Source organism: Grus americana, chromosome 6 (genome assembly GCF_028858705.1).
Source record: "Grus americana isolate bGruAme1 chromosome 6, bGruAme1.mat, whole genome shotgun sequence".
NCBI lineage: Eukaryota > Metazoa > Chordata > Aves > Gruiformes > Gruidae > Grus > Grus americana.
The window spans coordinates 11,619,522-11,639,784 of NC_072857.1; the positions used below are offsets into that span (position 1 = coordinate 11,619,522).

The following is a 20,263-nucleotide window of genomic DNA, read 5'->3' on the forward strand; positions in this document are numbered from 1 at the left end:
AGGGTCACTAAATCCAGTCCCATCTTAACACAGGTAAGAGTCCATCTCTTTCCAAATGTTTACTTCGGTGTTGTCTTGTGCTAGTGAACAAGGGATCTTTTCTCAAAACTGACATACAGACTGTCCTTGCGCTTTCCTGTATATAGCGACATTAAATTTCCATGTCCAATTTACAACCTTCCAATACAAAAGATAAAAATCTCCACCAGAAACCACCTACTGGTTCCTCAGGATTACATTTGCTGATGGGTTCCCAGCAGGTCTGGCTCCCAGGCTTCATCCCTTTACGCAACTTTACAGCCCTGCACAGCCTGGAAGATAACTTTACAGGCATCCAAGATTTCAAATTTGTTGAGCTGTACCAGGACTAGCAATGGCTGTAACATACGGAACAACCAAGTGCACTGGGGTGCAATAAAGATAACAGAAAAGCAATTACTAACTCCTCATGTGGCAGCACACAAAATGCGAGATGTATTTTTTCCATTTTCCAAATGTACTGAGCAACCACAGTTCTCGTACAGTAGAGGAGGACCCATAAGCATTGTGAAGTGCTGGGAGGTGACAGAGTAAGAAACCAGCCAGAGCTGTAGTGGGCTTTCTGCAATGTGATGTGAGGCACGCTACATTACAGAAAAGCATATATAATGGCTATCTCCCCATCAAAGAAAGGAAACCCCCATGGCTGTTCTATTATTAACTGCTGTAATTCAGTTTGCAGGTTCTATTTCTCATCTCATTAAGACTTTACTGGTGAAATTTTCGTATTTTGTCCTAATTATCTGAAAGGAGCCCAGGTGACGTGTGTGATTTCCACGTTCACAGCCTGCCGAGGAGATGATTGCGGGGCTGGTCCAGGACACAGGCTGATGGATTCAGAGGCACATCAATGGGATGTACTAACTACCTTTAATGCAAGGAATGGTTTGTGTTTCAGTATAATCAGCCACATCAAACATTATGAACTAAAACCAAACAGGTTAATTTTTGGTTTGTGGTTTTCTAATGGCAGACAACATTAGCCAAGGGAGATGTTTTTAAGCATATCTCCTTGGGTATTTTCTAATAATTCTTTACACGTGCTGAAGTCCTACTCTTACTATATGCAGATCTTTTTAAAGAAAACAGCCAGATGTGGTTCTGTAGTAGTTTTAAAAAGTATCTTTACATGACATTGAATTGCGTGATGCAATATTAGCAATTGAACTGTTCTGCAATAGCAACTGATATGCAGTGGCTAAACTGGCAGAGAACTAGATTTCCTTACTGAATTGAAAACCACATCTGCAGATCCCTGCTGTAATCGCTAACTGCCCAACCAAGTCTTCTCTTCTGGAAAAAAAAAAAAAAAAAGTAACTTTTGCCAAGGATGAAAATGTATTCATAAAGCCTGTTAACAGACATGAATTACACTGAAATGTAACAGTGTTCTGCTGTGTTTGAGAAGTATCCTGCTGCTATTTTTTAGACTGAAACATTTTGATGTTTGGGTTTTTTTTTAACTTTAAAATGATAGATTAGTTTTCTTAATACATACAAAAATTCTAATAAGGTGTATGCTGCAACATAACGGTTTGGAAAAAAACCTCAAAATCCTTCTGGGGTCATGTGAAATAACCGCCCTTTTTGTTTCACTTCAAAATGGATAGATTTTATTTCAGCATCCGTGCATTGAATTCCTAAACAATACATCCATCTGGCACTTATTTTATAGGAAAGCAGCATGTTTAACTACCCCATGTTCTTTGCAGTGAACAGGGAATTACCCAAGCTATATTTTTCACAATTATCTGTTCTCTCTCCCTTAGAATAAAGTCTCCCTTCTTCAGGCTTTTGACAAGATGAATAAAGCCTTGTGAATTCTTACATGTGTCTTGGCGTAAATGGGAAGTCTAGGAGCTCTGCCTGCATAAAAGCAAACCCCATGTTTCTTTAAAGATGGATGAATTTATGAAAATTGAAAAAAATGCAGCAATCCAAATAAGGATCCCCACCATACATGCACTCCCAGACTAGTAACTGAAAGCTGATCTTTATAGAAGCTCTTGCTACCTATTTTACACATATGAATTAAGATCTGAGACTTTACTTTCTGTACAACTTTTGTCATATTCTGTATATAACCACATCTCAAAATATAAGGCTGCAAGATCAGTCGCATAAGGGAGACACAAAGCTGGATGACAAGGGGCTAGCCTGTGTTGAGAGTTAGAGTTATCTAGCAATGTGTGTAACTTTCAAAAAAGAAAAAAAAATAACACTAGTATTACTTGGATCTTGGGAACTGAAAGTTGTTAAAGCATCCCAAACACTGGCACTGATATGATAAACATCAGATTTACAGAGAGTGGCTGGCGGAAGATGAGAGCAGTGAGCAGAACATCACGTGCAGCAACCAGCACTTTGAAAAACCTCAAACCTCCTGTGCTCTTGGACACCTTATATTTTGCAGTAACACAGATTCACTGAAAACTTGACCTGCTGCATCCATGAACAAGGTTTCTACCCTCAAAAACCCTCCTGCAAACAAGGTAAGATTTAACAACACTTAAAACTGAATAATCCTAAAAAGAGCTCGCTGTTCCCGCAGCCTGCCAACAGAGCAGTGGCCGTGCCTCTCCTTCAACTGTCCACGGTCAGAGGTTGCCTAGCGGCAACCTCTCCTGCTGAAATCCTCCTACGTCTCATCGCCATGTTCAAGGGAGGACATGCCCACGCACACAAATACTAACAGGTTCAGACCAGTGAGTCTTGGTTTACCCCAAAAGACCGGCATGGGGCTGTCGGGCACGCTTTTGGGACACACTTAACTCAGGACTATCTGTCAGGAGGCTGTAAAGCAGGTGTGGGAAAGGACGTTTCCACACTAACAAAAGGATCGATTTTTTTGCTAGTACCTTGCCATGTTAATCCTGCTTGCTCAACTGAGCACCGTTTTCATCAACTCTCTTGTCCCATCCAATAGCTATCTGCCGTGACCTACTCTGACTCCTGACTCAGCCTGCAGAGGTGGGAAAACACAGGACTTGGATGAGATGTTCCTGTCACGGGTTTACCAGTTTTCTCTTAATAGAACTGCAAGAAAATAACAACTCTCCCAAACCTCACCGCAGCCATTTGCTTGTGAACCTGCCAGGAGAAAGAGCTGAGCACAACTCTGGCATGAGAGAGAGACTGCCCACAGAAGACCAGTACACTTGATCCTCTTGACTTCACTGAGATGCAACTAATGAGCAACAGATGGACTTCACCCAAGGAGTATATCTGGGGAAGGTAACAGTTTCCTCATATTTCTCATTCAGTAAGGACCAGGAAACTAAGCGAGCTTTGGTTGACACCCTTCATTTTACTATTGTTTTCTCCTCTGTCTCAATTTTGACAGAACTGCTTTGGCCATGCATTCCATTACGCTTTACACAGTGTAACCATGGCTCAGGCTGAAACACTAAATAAAATATGTTCAAATTAGGAAATGTTATGGGCTTGAATATATTACTGCAGATCACTCTCTTGCTACCACTCAGCACAAAGGTACCAGTTTCCTTAGGAAAGCTCTGCAGCTGACTGCAACACAGTATCAGCACCTTCTATAAAAAGCACCATCAGATCTCACTTTTTACCTAATGAAGAAATAACTTTTATTAACATGCTGTTGACAGCCCTTCTAATGATGCCGGTTTGCTCGATTTCCAGTTAAGGCTCTGTTTCTGACCAGCTAACAAAGATGTACAAGGTGGCTGGCTGAACTCCCTTCACTGCACATTAGTCACCATCAGTCTGTCAAGAGAAGCTTACTTTGTTAATCTTACAGCAAAGAGGTCCACCGGACTGAGCCAGTCACAAATCAGACTCAGGGAAGGCTAGCAAGAAGAGGAAAAGGAAGGAAAGAAAAAAAGGACAGTAAAACAAAAAAAGAAAAGCAGAAGGAAGAGCAAAACTGTAGGAGATAGGAGACAGGAGAAACCAGAGGGATGGGAAATTTAAATAAGAGCTTTACCATGAGCTTAGCACAGACACAAACCCACTCAATCTTTCATTTTTAACACACTGAGATTAAAGGCTTGACATTCAGATTAAGTTTCTTTTGTTCTGAAATGAAAAGTTTGGATATGACCGGCAGCCTGTTCAGAAGAGCAGCTGTTCGAGGAGGCAGAGGGATCTTTACTGAAGCCAGTATGGCACATCCATTTAAATCCATCTTCCCTGTTTCCGGCCACCTTCAAGTAAAGTGTTTGATATTCTCACCCGAAGCCAGTCTGCAGGCACACAATATTACCTAGGATGCGGTGTAAGGTGTTGCACTGTAAAGTTATGCTGACAATAGATTACTTTTAACCACAGACCCTTTTCTTTGGGCTGTACCAATGCACTCATAGCTAGCTCCTCATGTCCGGTAGATCAGAACATCTCTCTCCTTGTGCTTGAAGAAAAGCATTTCCTACACCTTGTTAGTGCTTTCCACCCTTCTGGTGCCCCTTAGGGCAATGAGACGCCAGCGTGCTCCAGGCTGGGCTAGAACTGAATGAGCTGGACTACTGGAAAGAAATGTCCTCTAAATAAGGCCCTGGGTACGACACAGCACACAGAATTTAACTTTGAGGTTCAATCTGAGTCATTAACTATTCTTTACAGTGCATCAGAGCCTGGAGTTCAGTCTCCACCTGACCCAAGCTCCATGTGCCCACTGCTGAGCTTCAGAGCTCTGCACTGAAGGTAGTGCAGAGCAATGGCACACACCCGCAGGCCTTTGCTCCGTGTTTAAAGGCAACAAAGTTTTGACCTTGTCACATTCAAGGCATGCAGCTGACTATTTGCTTCAGAAAAGACGTTTCACAAAGCAGGAATCCCTCCAATTTCTTCGCTTTCCCTCATCAGGACTCTTTTAAAGGAGCCTCCGATCTGAATCATGCAGATAACTGAGGAGATGGACCCCATGTTGGAAGAAAATAAGCTATATTCAATTGCAAATCCTGGGCTAACTTCTAAGGAGAGTTCAATGACTTTCCAGTTATCAGAAGACCATCAGAATTTGAACCCTCTTATCAGTCTGCTTTCAGGGCCAGTTTTGCAGCACTAAGAAGCATCCCATTTCACTAGGCCACTTTGCATTCCTGCATTTAGGAAATAATGCAAAAAACCTTGCTTGCCCACTCGTGGTTGATTAAGGCTATTGGATGTGCAGGTCTACTGCTCTTAACTACCCCTTTTTATGGCTGAAAGCAAGTGACAGACTCTTGTTCCGAGGCACTCCTATATTAGGATTCATATCTCTCCATACTTCAGAACAGACACGGAGTCCTTATTTAGTTCATGCAGGCGACTATTGGGGTCAGAGCAAAACTGCAAATGGTACTAAGAGTCAGTTGCTTTCTCTGGATGGATCCCAATAGCTTTGTACATGGGCAAAGCTGACAAGATCAGAAACTCACCCAGAGAAACAAGCGAAAAAGCAATATCAAGGTCTCTACTGCTGCAAAAGACAGGATAAGATTGATGCAAAAGTTTGAGTTATCTGTCAAAATCCTTCAGAGAAATGCCCAGTTACACAAATTTTACATATTTCATGATACATTGGGGACCTAGGGTTTGGTTGCTATTTAGGAGATCAAGCATCCACATCACTTCCAAACTCCAGAGCATGAAAAACACTGACGCAGCTTGTACTGACATAACCTCTGTTTGAGCACAGACTGCATGCTCATCTTCTCAATTTCTCTCACCGGACGGTTCTTAGTGGCACAACAAAACCTACTCAGTTTTTGCAAAAGATCAAGATACATCAGGCATCTGTCACCAGGAAAAAGCAGAGTCGCATTTCCAAAGGCAAAGGGAAGGTCATTTATGGGGCAGCAGCGAGAACAGCTCCAAGGTGCTTCACATCCATCTTAAATACAAACTTGGGCTGCAAGTCTGAGATCAGTGAGAAGCCCTGGGATGAAGAGTGTCCCCCTAGAAGCAAAGATGATCACTGGCAATGAAGTTAGAGCTTCAGAGGTCTGGTTGCCACATTAAAGCATCTCCAAGCTTAATGGCAGAAGCTGCCAACAACAGCACACTGATGCTGGAGTCTGGGGCACCCAAATCCCTCATCAAATGAGGTTTGGTACCTGCTTATGTTCAGGGAGTATTTCCACCATCTGACTACCTCTGGTTTTCTTTAATAAAGACAGCATAACAGATAGCTTTTGACAACTTTTTGCTCAAAGTTTACTACCAAGGACAAGAAAGAAGTAAAACAATCAGTATCACAAAACACCTTTTGTTACTAATCCGATAAACTAGAACTGCAAACACAGTTAACATTTCAAAAGGAGAGAGAAGAGCCAGCTGTTTCCCCTTCCCCCTTCTAGAGACGTTTGCAGGCAGGACAGGCAGCAAGGAGATTTTAATCTGTTAGAATCAACGTTTTAAAGACCAGAGCAATGTCAGAGAGCTTGAATACTGCTCCAACCTGCTGCACAGGCCAACAACACATTAAAGCACAGGCTGTCGGAGAGACTTTGCTTTCACAGTAATTTAGTACCACAACTTTCCTGTTAGCAGCCCTACCCCTACAACCAGGTTACACATTCCTTCTGAAAGGCTGCAAAATAGTGGGGTTTTCTGCATGGACCTCAAGAGTCACTTCTGTGGCATGAAGTAGCGTGTTCTCTCTAGGTTGAAAAAGATCGGCATCTTATGAAATCATGGCAAACTCCATCACCAGCTAGTTTGCTGCTGTGACCACATGAGCGTGATTCTAGTTCGCTAACCGGGAAACAGGGCTCCTGCATTGCAAATGTGTACCTCATGAAATCAGTAAACCCACCCATCCTCAAGTCATCTTTATCTGGGGATATGCAAATGGGTTCCACGATTACAGAAAAACTGCATTAAAAAGCTTTGCTCTTTAAAAAAAAGGACCTAAAACAAAAGAAAAGGCAAGTTTTGTTTGGGACATTTTTCCTCGGCCATTCAGAGAACAGGAAACACTGAAATACCACACACACATCTTCAAAAAACTCACATTATCCAGAATAAGTTCAAGAGCCATATCACAGCATAAAGGCTTCAGTCAATGCATGAGCTGCACTTTTCCTTGTAAAAAGCCAGATTTTTATTTTATTTTTACAAGGCAGTCTAGCTGCCATGGCTTTCCCACATCTCAGCTTTTCAGCTCAGCCAGCTTCCCCAGACCATTCAGAAATTTGTGAACTCTGAGAAACAGATGTTCTCAAAGCATTTTGCTCCTATCCAAGCCCAAGAAAGACTAGAAAGGGAAAAGGAAAAAAAAAAAAAATCTCATTTAAGCAAATACTTCTCCCCGCCCTATTGACCTTACGGTCCCAGGGTGTTTCCTACCAGCAACGATAAAATGTATCCTGTCAACTTTAGCCCTCTCCCTCCCGATGCCCGCGGCCGGTTCACCCGCCCCTCCGGGCAGCGGCCCCGCGGCTCCCTGCCGAGGGGGCTCCGGCAGCGCCGGGCGGTCCCGGCCGCACCCGCGGTGCCGAGCGGGCTGCGGTGCGCCGAGCCCGGCCGCTCCCCGCCTTCACCTGCCCCTTCCCTCCGCTCGCCGCCGGGGCAGAGCGGGCGGGGGGACGCTGCCCCGCCGAGGGCACCGCTGGGCGCCCGGCCCCTCAATGCCTGCCCCAGCCCTCCGGGGGGGGACCGTTCCCCGCAGCCCGGACCCCACCGACCTTTGCAGGAGCAGCAGCAGCAGCACTTCGCCAAGAGCCATCCTACACCGGAGCGGGCGGGATAGCCGCGCCTGCCCGCTTTCATGCTGCCTTCGGGCTGCTCATGGCAAGAAGCCACCGGCCCGCTTGGGAAAAACAACAAATCACCAAAAAAAAAAAAAGCCAAAAAAAAAAAGCCCTAAAGCAAAATAAAATATGTAAAAATAGCCGTGATAAGCGGCCGAGCCGCTCGTGGCCGCGGCGCCCACCAGCCGCTGTCCCCGCCGTGCCCGGCGAGCACCTCCGGGGGCGGAGCGGGGCGGAGCGCGGCCCGCGGCCACCGCGCCGCCTTATGCAACGGGGCGGCGGCGGGCGGAGCGCCCTGCGCGGCCGCGCAGCGCCCGCACCCGCGGCCGGCCGGGGAGGGAGGGGGCCTGCGGCGAGACGGGGCTCCCGCCTCTGTCTGGAAGGAAATAGAGTTTTCAGGGGGAAAAAATGCTGTAGCTGCGCTCAAGCAGGCGGCCGCGACGTGCGGCGGCATCCGAAGTCGGTAGCGAGAAATAAAAACTGCCTCGGAGGAAGTTTGCTGAAGCTCTGATATGTTGTGGAGGGGGGTTCCTCCAAAGACTTTAAAAGGCAAAACTTCCATTGATGTGTTTGGGTTTTTTTAAAGTTCCTAACTTTTTCTTTTCCCAGCGCCATTCCTCAGCTTAAGCATCTGACAGCTAAAACTTTTTACAACTAGTTGAAAATGCTAACCGGCCTGTTGTGATCCCAACTGCTCTGTCTCCTTTCTGCAGTAGGAGACCTGCCTGAAGCACTGAAGGGTAAATGCTTACCCTTCTGGCACACGGACCAATACGCCTGACATCCAGAAGCACAGCTTGCTTTGGAAGGTGCCAGTCTGTTGTGTTAGGATTTCCCACCTAAAGCATGGAAAACTGGAGGTGCCAAAAACGTCCTGAGCCTTGCTGCAGGCAGCTGGTAGGAGAGGTCGGGCAGGATTCCAGAGCGGCAGCATCATAGTTTTGCACTCTTGCATGGAAAGCTGAACAAACCCAGTGAGCTGCTTCTCCCAGGCATAAATACATAGGGAGAGGGAACAGCAGAGCGGAGATGTGCTGTGCTTTGTGCCTCTGCGCCAGGACATCAGCCTGAGCAGGCATGGCTGTACCGATGCCACTGACTGGTGATCTGGACTAAGGCTTTGCTGTGCAACAGCTTTGGAGTAAGTGACACTTCATGGGGCCAAGGGCCATTTCTGGGCAGGAGGTGAGGGCTGCAGCTGCAAATATGAAACCTTCCTGCTTCGCTTCTGGCTGCGCTGTAGGAACTGTTCTTTGACTACAGCCTCACTGGAAGCGCTGGCAACCTCATAGCAAGCCTGGTGTAAAATTTTTCTGCCAATGCCCTTGAGCACCAAGATGCTTTTCAATACGTAAGAATGAAGGGAACAATAACTCTGGTTCCCCTTTGCTGTGTGTCACGTCTTTCTTTGACTTGGGGCTTTGCCTATCTGGGGGAATGTCTCCGCGGTGCACTCAGAGCTCTTGTGCCTGCAGCAGGGAGATAATATGTTTCACTGGAAGCAGAAACCGCACCTACAGCCGGAGAAGGAAGAGGTGGACTACAAACCAGCCAGGACACCCCACTCTTTGGCACATCTCCCTTCCCTATAGGCCATTTGCCCCTGCTGCGGCAGCCAGGGCAGCAGCTCTTCAGGTGGCTGTTTGGCTACCTGCAGTGCCAGGCAGTCAGAAGGCATGGGCTTAGGGCCTCCACGTGACTCGGGAGACTTGTGGCAGGGCTCTTTTGAGAAAGCAGCTCTTCACGTCTCTGCTTTCTGCTTCACACTGCATCTCTCTTTTCTAACCTACTCACAGCATGCCCACCTTCTGCCCTGTGGGCTAGCTGCCTCCCACCTAAAACTCAGCCTGCTTTGAGCAACAAAGAAACAAAAAAAGGGATAAAATGAATGTGCTTTTCAGTGCCATCTCACTGTTCATGTGCCCTCTGCCCTGCGGCTGCCTGGGCGGGCGATACGGGCTCTGAGGTGGGAGCAGCCCCTCGCCGGGTCCCTACACAGCACCCAGCACAGTGGAGCCCTGCTCTCAGTGCGTTGTAAAAGTCATCATAAGAAAACCTTTAAGACTGCTTGCTTCAGAAACTAGAAAACATCCTAAAAGTAGCATTTCACCCCGAAATTCCCGCCGTTCTCGGAAAAGCTGGCAGCTCCGAGGTCCCATCTCGGCGGCAGCAGCCCGGGGTGTGCGGGACCCCACCCGCGCCGGCCGCGGCCCCGGCGGCCCCGGAGCGGAGCGGTTGGAGGGACTGGCGGGGACATCTAGCGGCAAAGCCTGCCGTGGCGGGGCGCAGGCAGGGAGGGAGGGAGGGAGGGAGAACCCGGCCGCGCTGCTGGGAGCGCAGAGCTTGGCTCGTCTGGCTCCGGGAGCGTCTGAGCAAGGCGGTGCGTGTTCCGCCAAAGGCGCAGCAGTAAAGCAGTGCTTGGGGGCGAAGTGTCAATGAAACGGTGCTGAGGCGGTGAAGGCTGAGACTCTCAGGAGGGTTTTGAAGGAAGTTTGTAGGTCTCGTAATTGCAGCCAAACTTTAAAACATAATTAAAGTGCAATTTCAGCTCTGAAAAACTGTTTGCTTAATTAAAACAGAATCGAAGTCATTATTGTGGGGGGAAGCAGGCTACCCCCTCTTCAGCCCCCCAATCTACACTTCTAGCAATATTGTGAAGGTTATATCGAAAAAGTTACTCTTAAAACCCACGTATATCTATCCATACTCACTGATGAATTATACATGCAATAAATACTTCACAAAATAAGACTGAAAGACATATTCTTAATAATCACATCATATTGGTTAGCTCCTATAAAGCAGAAGAGGAGACATGCTATGGGCACACTCTAGCTCAGCTTCAGCCCTGGCTGAGGAAGACTTCTGTCACCAGCAGCAGTGAGAACTATGCTGCCAACCGGGTTGAGCCTTTAGCTTCAAGTAGGGAGTTTGGCCTTTAGGAAGTAGAAGTGTTGCAGAGATCACACAAGCGGGAAAAAATCTGCAGAGCCCATTTGCCCTAGGTGAGGAGGCACTTGCCTGGCACCAGAAATGATCCGTAACCTCACTTCCTATGTTCGCATCATATTTTTCATGTTATTATTGGACAGGGTGCATTAATGTGTGACTCTGTGGTCCCTAAATAACCTGTACATCCCCTGGCAAAGAAAACATTCCTTCCCTTGCTCTAACCTATGCTGAGTCACAGGAATTCTTCGAGGAAACATCTCCTGGCACCATGCTCCAAACACAAGTGCTGTTATCTGCAGTGGAGTGGCTCAGAAAATTTTAGGGTCCTGCCCTGGTGCACCTGAAGCTAAGGCTATTAGTGGTGTGCCTGCACTGTGGGCCAAGTGTGCTGCCCTGTGTAATGCAGATGATGGAAGGGAAGTAATCTCAGTCTAATGTCAGGATGACGAGGAAATTAGTCCTGTCTGCTCTTAAATACACCTTTAGAAAGTCCCCAGGCATATGAGTTGCTTGCATATGAAATCTGAGAGTCTGTAGAAATTACTTTTGCTGTAGAGGGGAAATAAGTTCTAATACTTTTACTCAGTCCTCTTGTGCAAATTTTGGGGTGAAGGATGGAACACATCAACTTTTTATACTGTCTCCAGTGCTCCCTCATACCTGCAGCAGCCATTTCATTTTCTTAGGTTATAAACCAAGGGGCCTATCTGAGGGAAACACATGACTAAATCACTAGCGGATGTAAACTGGCATGGCTTCATTTGGGTCAACAGAAATTCCTGGCCCAGATTGCCCTGGAGGTCTATGATGCAGAACAGCAGCAACAACATTTCTCCCACAGTAACAGGTGATGTTTCCTTCCCCTCATCACATATAGAGAGATGAATAATGTAATAGCTGTCAGGAGCATCTGTTCATTACTTATGCAAGTCAATCCTACATTGTGCTTTAGGGTGTAAAGTGATCTCTGCAGAAAATCCATCCTTATGGGCACCACTATCACAGAGTAAGATGTATGATGGCTGATTTATTTTTTTAATCCAATGAAGCTTAAGTATTAGCTACTTATTTCTTAGGAAGGAATAAGAGACCAACTATCTAACAGAAATAACTCATGGATGGCAAAAGGAAGATGGATTTGTACAGTTTTAAATACATCATTTAAATATGTGATATGACTTGCAGAGACATACTCAGATAGGGCAAGGACATGCATGAAATTTAAACTTTGTTAAGAGAGCGAGTTAGGTACCCCTGCAGAGCAATTTGGATGGTGCAGGCAGGACAGTAAACACGGACATCCCGAGAACCAGTCAGTGAGAAACACCAGGAGCAAGGACTTAGCAGAACTTGTTTTCTGATTATGGTCTTGTTTCAGTTCATAGAGAAATCAAGAGTTACACAGCAGCTTGAGGAGCCCAGCAGATGCTAGCTGACTAGTTTCATTACTGATTCTCCCACTTGCTTTCTGAGTGACTTTAGGGGAAAAAAAATGACCATTTCATGCCTCAATTTTCCTGTGTGCACTAAAAGGATATTAGCATTTCACATTCCCTTCAAAGTGGTCTGAAACAGAGACTAGACATCCTACACTGAACAGCAAGAAGAGCTGTTATTGTTTGATGTGTCTTGAAATGAGTGTGGCAGAATACGGCTCTGACATTATTGGCCTTTAGATTTAGTATTAAAAAGCACCTCGATCAATATGTCTTGCCTGCAAATGCTACTTACAAAAACCAGGTAAATCTGAACAATTGGAGGGAAAGTAGATTGGCAGAGTGAAACACTCCTTGCTCAACCAGCACATTTCAGTACATTATTCTTGGCTCTGGCTCCAGCTATTTTCAACAGCACTAAACATTCATTAGATTAAATCAAATCAACCACATTCTTTAAAAATAGCCAGAGCCTTGTCATGCCAGTTGGAAAAAACAACAACTTTATTGGGTATTAAAACAGATCAAATAAATTATAAATAAATAAATAAATACAGTCATATTCCCTCCTGGCGCAAGGGAGCACAACTCCAAGGAGAGGTTTTTGGCTTCTCAGTTCAGCACAGTGGTAGGTAAAAAAAGAACATTCTCAACTAGCTAAAACAAACAATTTAAGAAGAAATATAGACAGTCCAGCACAAACTGACTCCACACAGAACTGCAATGTAGGCATATGTTCAGCAAATGTTAGAATATATCATTCCTGATCCCTCTGCTGTAGACGTCAGGACGGGAAGGGTTTATGGCAACTTAGAAGAGTTGTCACAACCAAACAGCATCCTGGTCCACCAACTCTACCATAAAGCCCTAAAGGCCACAGCCAGACCTGTCTGCTCTGCTGAGATGGACCTCACCTTGATGTACTGCACAACCCACCTCTCCCAAACATCGGAAGTCCCCTACTGACACTAGCCTAACTTTCTTTCCTAATTTACAACCCATCTTTTTTCTTTATCTGCATCCTATAAAGAAGGAAGAGCCCACAAAACCAAAAAACAACAAGTTGCTTGGAGACTTATCCCCAAAAATATCTTAAAAAGATCATCAAATAAACAGCATGAGGTGGATAGCTGTAGAGCAGACTGCAGAATAAGATCCATACACTCGCTTCCATGTGATTCGGTCTGTTTCCAAGGGAGCTTAGAGTAGCCCCCAAAACATTCACATAGGTATGATCTAGGAGAGCTTCACCCGCTCTCAGGAGCAGAACAGACCTGCAGAACACATGTGGCCCTTCAGCCTCCAGCCTAACTCTGATTCCTACGTTGTCCAGTTCCTCTGGTCTCCTGGGCACAGGACCAATTCCACTACATCTACAGCCTCTTCCTAAGCAATAACCATTTGCCGACAGTGAGGTGCTTAAGAAAACAGTTAAAAGCTGCCGTACAGTCCTGCCCCGCTGCCTTCCTCCAAGACCTCAGTGCAGGTTCACCTGCCCCTTGGACTGCCTCTACTGCTTCAGCAAGGTCTTGTGTGAGCAGAAGGGACTTGTCTGACCCACCAGCTGTACCACCAGATGGGTTACGCTCAGATGAGGCTGCAGCAAAGAGCCTCACCTCACAAACGAGTTCAATGTTAGAGGCCCAGTAAGTGGAGCCATGTATCACATTATGTTAGTATGGTACTAACTGGTTGCTGGAGAACTACGCTGGATGGTGGACACATCCTGAACAAGCTACTGGTCAGAATAAAAAACCCAACCCTTCAGCAGAAAAGAGTGAAATCAAAATTTAAAGCAGGTTTTGTGTTCATTTCCTGAAGCACTTATCTCCATTAGAGCAGAGACATATCTTTGGGAGTTATTGCAATACCCAGTGATGGAAGACACAAAGCATTAAAGCGCTGCCTTTTGGACATATTTTGGCTCCTGTCTTGCTGTGTTGGGCCTCAGTGGGGAAATCATGAGCCTATGGCAGCCCCTCGTGGTCTGCTTTCCAAGACAAACAGGAGCCTCATCCACTTGTGCATGACAAAGGTGAGTTGTTGTTTTAGCAGCTACAAACTAATACTGTTACAAAAGTATTCCTGACCTACCTGTCTCAACTTGCCTGAGGTTGTTCTATTCAGATGGTAGAAACCACAGCTAATTTTCTCTTTAAATGGCATTTCTCCTTCCTTAGACTAAGTTGTTACCTGGGGGTTTTGGGAGGTTTTTTTGGGTTTTGGGGTTTTGTTTGTTTGTTTTGTTTTTAATGGAAGAGTATTCAGACTATTTTCCTGAGATGTTTTGCAGAAAATTGCAAGTTCTGTTCATCGCTTATTCCCCACCTATTATCCAACACAATTATGGTTCAAGGCAAGGTAAAAGAAAAATTAAAAAACTGGTACACACCATTTGCTAGTTAGAGAGAAAATTTTCTGTTTGGCCAGTCTGGAGGATTTGGACTGGAATTAAAATAAAATTCACTATTGTAAAAGCTTTTATTCATTTGGGCCAAATGATTGCATTAACTGTATTTTCCACTTCCCTTTTTTTCTAGGGTAAAAAGAACGCAGAGGAGTTCTTACCAGGCAACGTTTAGGATGGCAAAGCTTTCTGATTTACAATACCAGATCTAAGACAAGCATAAAGGAATCTGTAAAGCTGTTATTGAAACTTATGGCAGGTATAAATAACAAGGGCACACATAACAGGCAGCCTGCTGTGCAGAGAATTAAAAAAAAGAAGTTTTTAAGCTATTTTTATCAGCTGGTGGAATGACTGGCTAGAAAACAACCCCTCTGTTTTTATCAGTGTGGAGCACCTCTGCCTGCTTTCATTCTTTACTGTCCACATACTACCAATACTGGCATTTTTAGGATGCTAGCTCTCTGCCAGGCAGGATTTCTGCTGATGTCCTGTACAGAAATGCTGCTCCAGGGAACGTCAATGAGCGATTGCTAGTCTAGCACCAAATACTCTAGAAATCCTCCTTCTGCTCGGTACTATCAGACATTGCCAAAAGCTGGACTTTTACACATTGGCGTTTCCAGTCACTGCAAGACAGAAAAAACGGTTGTCTTTCTGTGAGAGGGACAAGTACATGATGTCATGGAGTATTTTTTAATTCCTACGTTCAGCCCATCTCTCAGCTCCACATTACATGATAGTTCCATGAGCACTTTGAGTTGTCAAGAGCCAACAGCCCTGCCAAAACCCTTTGTTGCCTTTTCTGTCTCTCCCAGGTGCCTGCTCCTTCCTGCCACTTCCCCTGTGCCAACAGAAATGTTTGTGCAGCCTCACAGTGAATCTGGTCCACAAACAGATCCAGGTTAAAATTAACCTAGGGTGGAAAAAAAAAAAAAAAAAGTAGTTCATTTTAGCCCAGATTGGTTCCTTGATCTGCCTTGGTTCTCCTGTCTTTATTGTTCAGATTTTAGTGCAAAAGCCTCAAGCTATATGACCTGACCTGTTGTACTGTCTCCTGGTCTCAGTGATCCCACTCACTATGGTAGGTCCTGGCTGCTTGGGTAGGCACAGGACACATGGCTGATGCTCAGAGAGGTTCAGCCTCCCCATGCGAGACAAAACAGGTCCTTCCATCTGGCCGGCTATCTTTTGCTCAGCAGAGAGAAGCACCAGCCCCCGCTGCTGCTGAGATCACGCTGATCTCTCTTGCGTCTGCATGTCCCGTAGCAAGTTTGATGATGGCAATGAGCAAGCCAATGGGGAGTGGAATGTGCATTTTTGCATCTTTATGTGCAGAAAGACACATCTTCGAAATAAGGAAAGGCTGTAGCAGACTGAACACTGCAGAACCTCCCAGGGGAAGGCTATGTCCAAAGCAGTTGGCCTGTGGAGCAGCACTGTGTGTGCATAGCACAACTACAGCAGATGTGTCCGAAGAGATGTGCAACGGCCATGAAGACTGCTGGGGTGTAAAGCCTGAACTACCTTCCATGCACAAAACATTTTTTTTTTACTAAGCTTTTACTAAGGTTTCTCATGGGTTAGAGTGGCCTTCCTTTGCAGCAAGAGCACCCTGATTTCTCCACACTGCATGAAACTTAATTTGACTTTTGCAGTCAGTGGAAGGAATAATGTACTTATTTCACTGAGTAAGAGTCCTGCAGAGTTAATAAATTCTTCAGTGCTTTTCTGAAGAATGCCATTTGGCTCTTAAGGCCAGAATTTGTTCTCTGATACCTGAATGCAATTGCCATAGATTTCCAAGGAAACTGAGTATATATTCCTTGGCAAAATGCAGCTATTAACTGAAGATACATGAAATCTGCAGAGAAAATAGAGCTGGGTACAATCTGGAAGGAGTAAAACTGAAATGTATGAAGACCTAAGAATATTTTTTAGAAGTGTATCTTGAGTTGAAAGATTTCAGTGTTCCTCCCTAGTCTAGAAAATAGAAAAAAATGCCATCCCAACCTTTACTGCAATATGCAAGCGATTATTCCTCTTCTTTTTTTTTACACTGCTGGAAATGTAATTTGTATTTTGCAAACTCTAGAAAGAAAGAAAATACTTATTTCACTGCATTACAATTCTGCAGAATCAATAATTCTTCAGTGCATTTCTGGATAATCTGTATGTATTTTACATATGTAAAATAGAGCCTTTTAATAAATGCTGAGGACAGCCAAAGACAAGAGTGATTTAACCTCTTATAATAAAAAAGGGAACTGTTCTTTAGCCGTTCTGAACTGTGAGAGACTTATTTAAATTGCTTTAAAGAAAATATAGTAAAGTATGGACTGTGCCTTAAAGAAAAGAAAAATGCAATTCTGGAGTTAAAAGGCAACTTTTATAAGAAGAGATAATATCTTTTATGAGACCAGTTAATATGAATGGAAAAAAATACACTGGCGTTTATGTAAATAACCTCCTGCCCTAGACTTTTAGACCATCATAGTGACAATAACATTAAGTCTACTTTCTAGAATTTGGGATTAATCTGAACTAAGCAAAGTTGACATTGGTTCAGGCTCTTTTGCAAAATGTGTAACCTGGGAATAACTGCTCTGACAAAATGCTTGCGTAAATGACAGGAAAATCAGGCTTCTTGTGTCAGGATCAATATATCAAATCTGTGCAGTGTGCTGAAGCAGATATACAGAAACATAATTTCAATTACTTGAAATACATTATTTAATACATATGTGCTTTGCATTGCAGTTTGCCTATCTCCGGCTTAGACTGGTCAGGGAAATGGGATTTTTAGCAGAGCTAGTTCACTTCAAAACATACTCATAAAATATTTGTTTAAGATTAGCAACGGAAGGACCAGCCCAGCAGTGTACAGGCTTTGCAGGGTGCAAATACTGCATTGAGGATCAGTCCCTTTAACTGTCTGGGAGCTGAAAGAGTGAGGAGGCAACATTTTGGGGAAGCCAAAATCATCAATCATTACTATTCGTGTTACTGCAGTTCTTGCAAGTACCAGTTACAGGTCCAACCTTTGTGACGATGCTGTTAAAAAGCACATCCACAGTTTGACATTAAGTTAGTAGGGATGTTAGGCAAGAACCCAGAACCAGCAGTTTGTTTTTCCTTCATGCTTAAAATTTAAACATTTCAGGGACAAGGATCAGGCAGTAAGTTACAGCATATTCAGCAAGGCAGAAAACCATGAGGAACATAATAATGAATGGTGGCTCATCGAAGCTGGTTACACAGCAAAAAGCCTAGGCAAACAACCCAGCTCCCGCTCTTCCCCCCGCAGTCCCAGATGGATTACGGTCCGATGTCCATCTGTGAATCTGCTAAATTTAGTCTGGCCTCTGAGGAAACACAAGATGCAAGCCATCCACACGGTCCCGTCACTCTTTCAGGATGACCTTCCTGTTAGCTCGATGGGCCAAGTGCTACAGAACAACTCCCCCCTTCCCACCACGCTACATGTATTTCAAGACACACGACTAAATACAGAGGAAATAGATTTTACTCAAGGAGCTATTTTTATACCCTTCCTCCAGGCTGCTTGTTTTTCACTAGTGGGGCAGAGGCGTGGAGATGTTATGGCTCCTGGCTTCAGGTCAGAGCTAGAATAAAACCTCACGCTACAAACTGAACTCTGTCTTCCGCCTGCTTGCTCTGGCGTCTGCAATGCATGGAGGTACCACCGCTCCAAGGAGGAGAAGAAACAGAAGGCATCTATAATGCAGTTAATAAAAAGAAACGGGCATTATATTCAGACCATTTTCAGTAGGTGTCTCCCCTGGATAACTGTGCAGACAACCTTGGATAATACCTGACCTGGTCTCTTGAACCTCAGCACCACAGCAGGAGCCCGAGTCCTTTCTCAGTAGAACAACCATTGCTCAGACTCAATCAGCACTTCTTGCGGAGTCCCTTCAAAGGCCCCTCTCGCTGCTCTGACACAAAGGAAGGCTCAGCTCAGCCATTTTGTGAATGGACATGTGCTGGGATCACTGGGAGAGCTGGGGACTGGGCAGGACAGGCCTTTCTTGGCTTAGGGTCCTTTCTATGGAAGATGCCTCTGGTCTTCCCCAGGCTGTATGGGATGCTGCACAGTCCACATTACTCCAGGAAACTGTCTCAATTAATTAATTAAAAGTATAGTATTTACTCAGAAGAACTGTCTTTGGCCTTTGCGATGTCCCAACAGTTGGGATATCAATATGTGAGCAATAAAAATTAAAGACTCCTTTTCCAGCGTGTCTTTGAAGACAAGTTGGGAAAATAGGACCAGTGCAGTCTTGTTTGTCCAGGTATGCACAGCTGAAGTCCTCTCAGACTGTCCCCTCTCAGAGGGCTCATGGGGCCAGGAGAGGGCTGTGGCCACCCACCCACCCCTCACCTAAGCAGCTAGGTCCTGGCAGCAGGGACTTTGTGAGCGAACTTCAGCTGAGGCGGGAGGTTCTTGCTTCTCTGCAGGATAGGGAAAGGGGTGCTCTGGGCCTTCTCAACACCTGCGCTGAGGAGCACAACCCTGTCCCATTGCACAGAGCCCTGAATATCTGGGTTGGCTTAACCTGGCCCTGGAAAGCATGGGCTGGACCTAGGAAAGAAGGCTGAGAAGGTAGGCAGGAGACACAGGAGGGCATGGAGAATTTATGACCTTGGTCTCCCACAGAAGCTGTGGGAAGAAATGCAGTCCTGAGCCTAAGGCGGAGAGGGACTCTGTGTTACTTTTTTTTTTTTCTTCCTATGGGGAAGCATGAAAATGCCTTCTAACAGCGACTTTACAAGCAAACTTCAGCAGGACGTGAGAGTCTTAGAGAAACATCAAAGAGTTGGAAGCATGCATGGCTATGTCTCGGTGACTCAATTCTCCTTCTCTGCCTCATCTTAAAATGCTTAGCCATGTCTCCCTTAATGTTACTTTCAACACCTCAGGCAGACAGAAATAAGGCAAGTGAAGAAAGGAAAAGGTCCAGGGAGGCCGTAAGAAGAAGCCTCTTTAGAGCTGCGTTCCCTCTCTACCTTCCTACAGCTCCATTCCTCCACAGGAAGACCCAGTCTGCCCGGCCAGCTGTACCATCATCTCTCCACAAAACAGAAGCGCTGCAATAAGTAACACTACCCTCTTCCAAAAACTGCCTCTCCAGCAAACCGACAAGCATATCTAAAGGAAACAAGTGACCCGTTATCTTGAGTGAGAAGATTCTTCATTTTGGAAATAGACATCTCATGAGCACCACTCTGCGCAGTGCTGACAGGAGCTTGTGTAACAGCGATACATGATGGCTGTCACTTCCTTCCGCAGAGAGTAGCGTTCAGCTCTTTTGCAATGTGAATGTTTCCGTCCTCTTACAGATCCACACAGAGTTTGGAAACATCCTGCACTACAATTTTGCTGATCTTTCCCATTTGACCACTATTAGGGTGTCTCTGCCAGTTTTTCTCTGTTTTTTAGCTGGCCTTGACTAATCTGATGCTAAAACCAGACTGATTTATTATTTTGATAGGCAGCAATTCTATTCCATATTCAGTCACAGCCTGGGATGCTGGTGCCAGTATGTTAATGACGAGATACAGGTGATCAATATGATATCTGCTACCAGGAAACCCTGTTCTCTGAAAGCCTCCCAGTCAAATTAAGCAAAGGTCCCAAAGGCGCTGTAAGCTACGCATTAGAGAACTGAGCATGAGTTGCACAATAATAAAGCTGTCAG

General features: G+C 45.1%; 1 protein-coding gene across 8 annotated transcripts in view; it reads right to left on the reverse strand.

Annotated features, from left to right (window-relative positions):
- The window catches only part of KALRN (kalirin RhoGEF kinase), a 518,343-nt gene that overhangs the window by 73,115 nt on the left and 424,965 nt on the right, over positions 1–20,263 (reverse strand). The window contains exon 1 of one of the 8 annotated variants that reach the window (XM_054830977.1): positions 7,680–8,002. The exons of 6 other annotated variants lie outside the window; for them this stretch is intronic. In XM_054830977.1, the coding sequence (XP_054686952.1) occupies positions 7,680–7,764 (85 nt within the window). In that variant the 5' untranslated portion in view covers positions 7,765–8,002. Of the gene's footprint in view, positions 1–7,679; positions 8,003–20,263 lie in introns of those variants that run through there. One more of the 8 variants, XM_054830976.1, reaches the window with a different exon arrangement.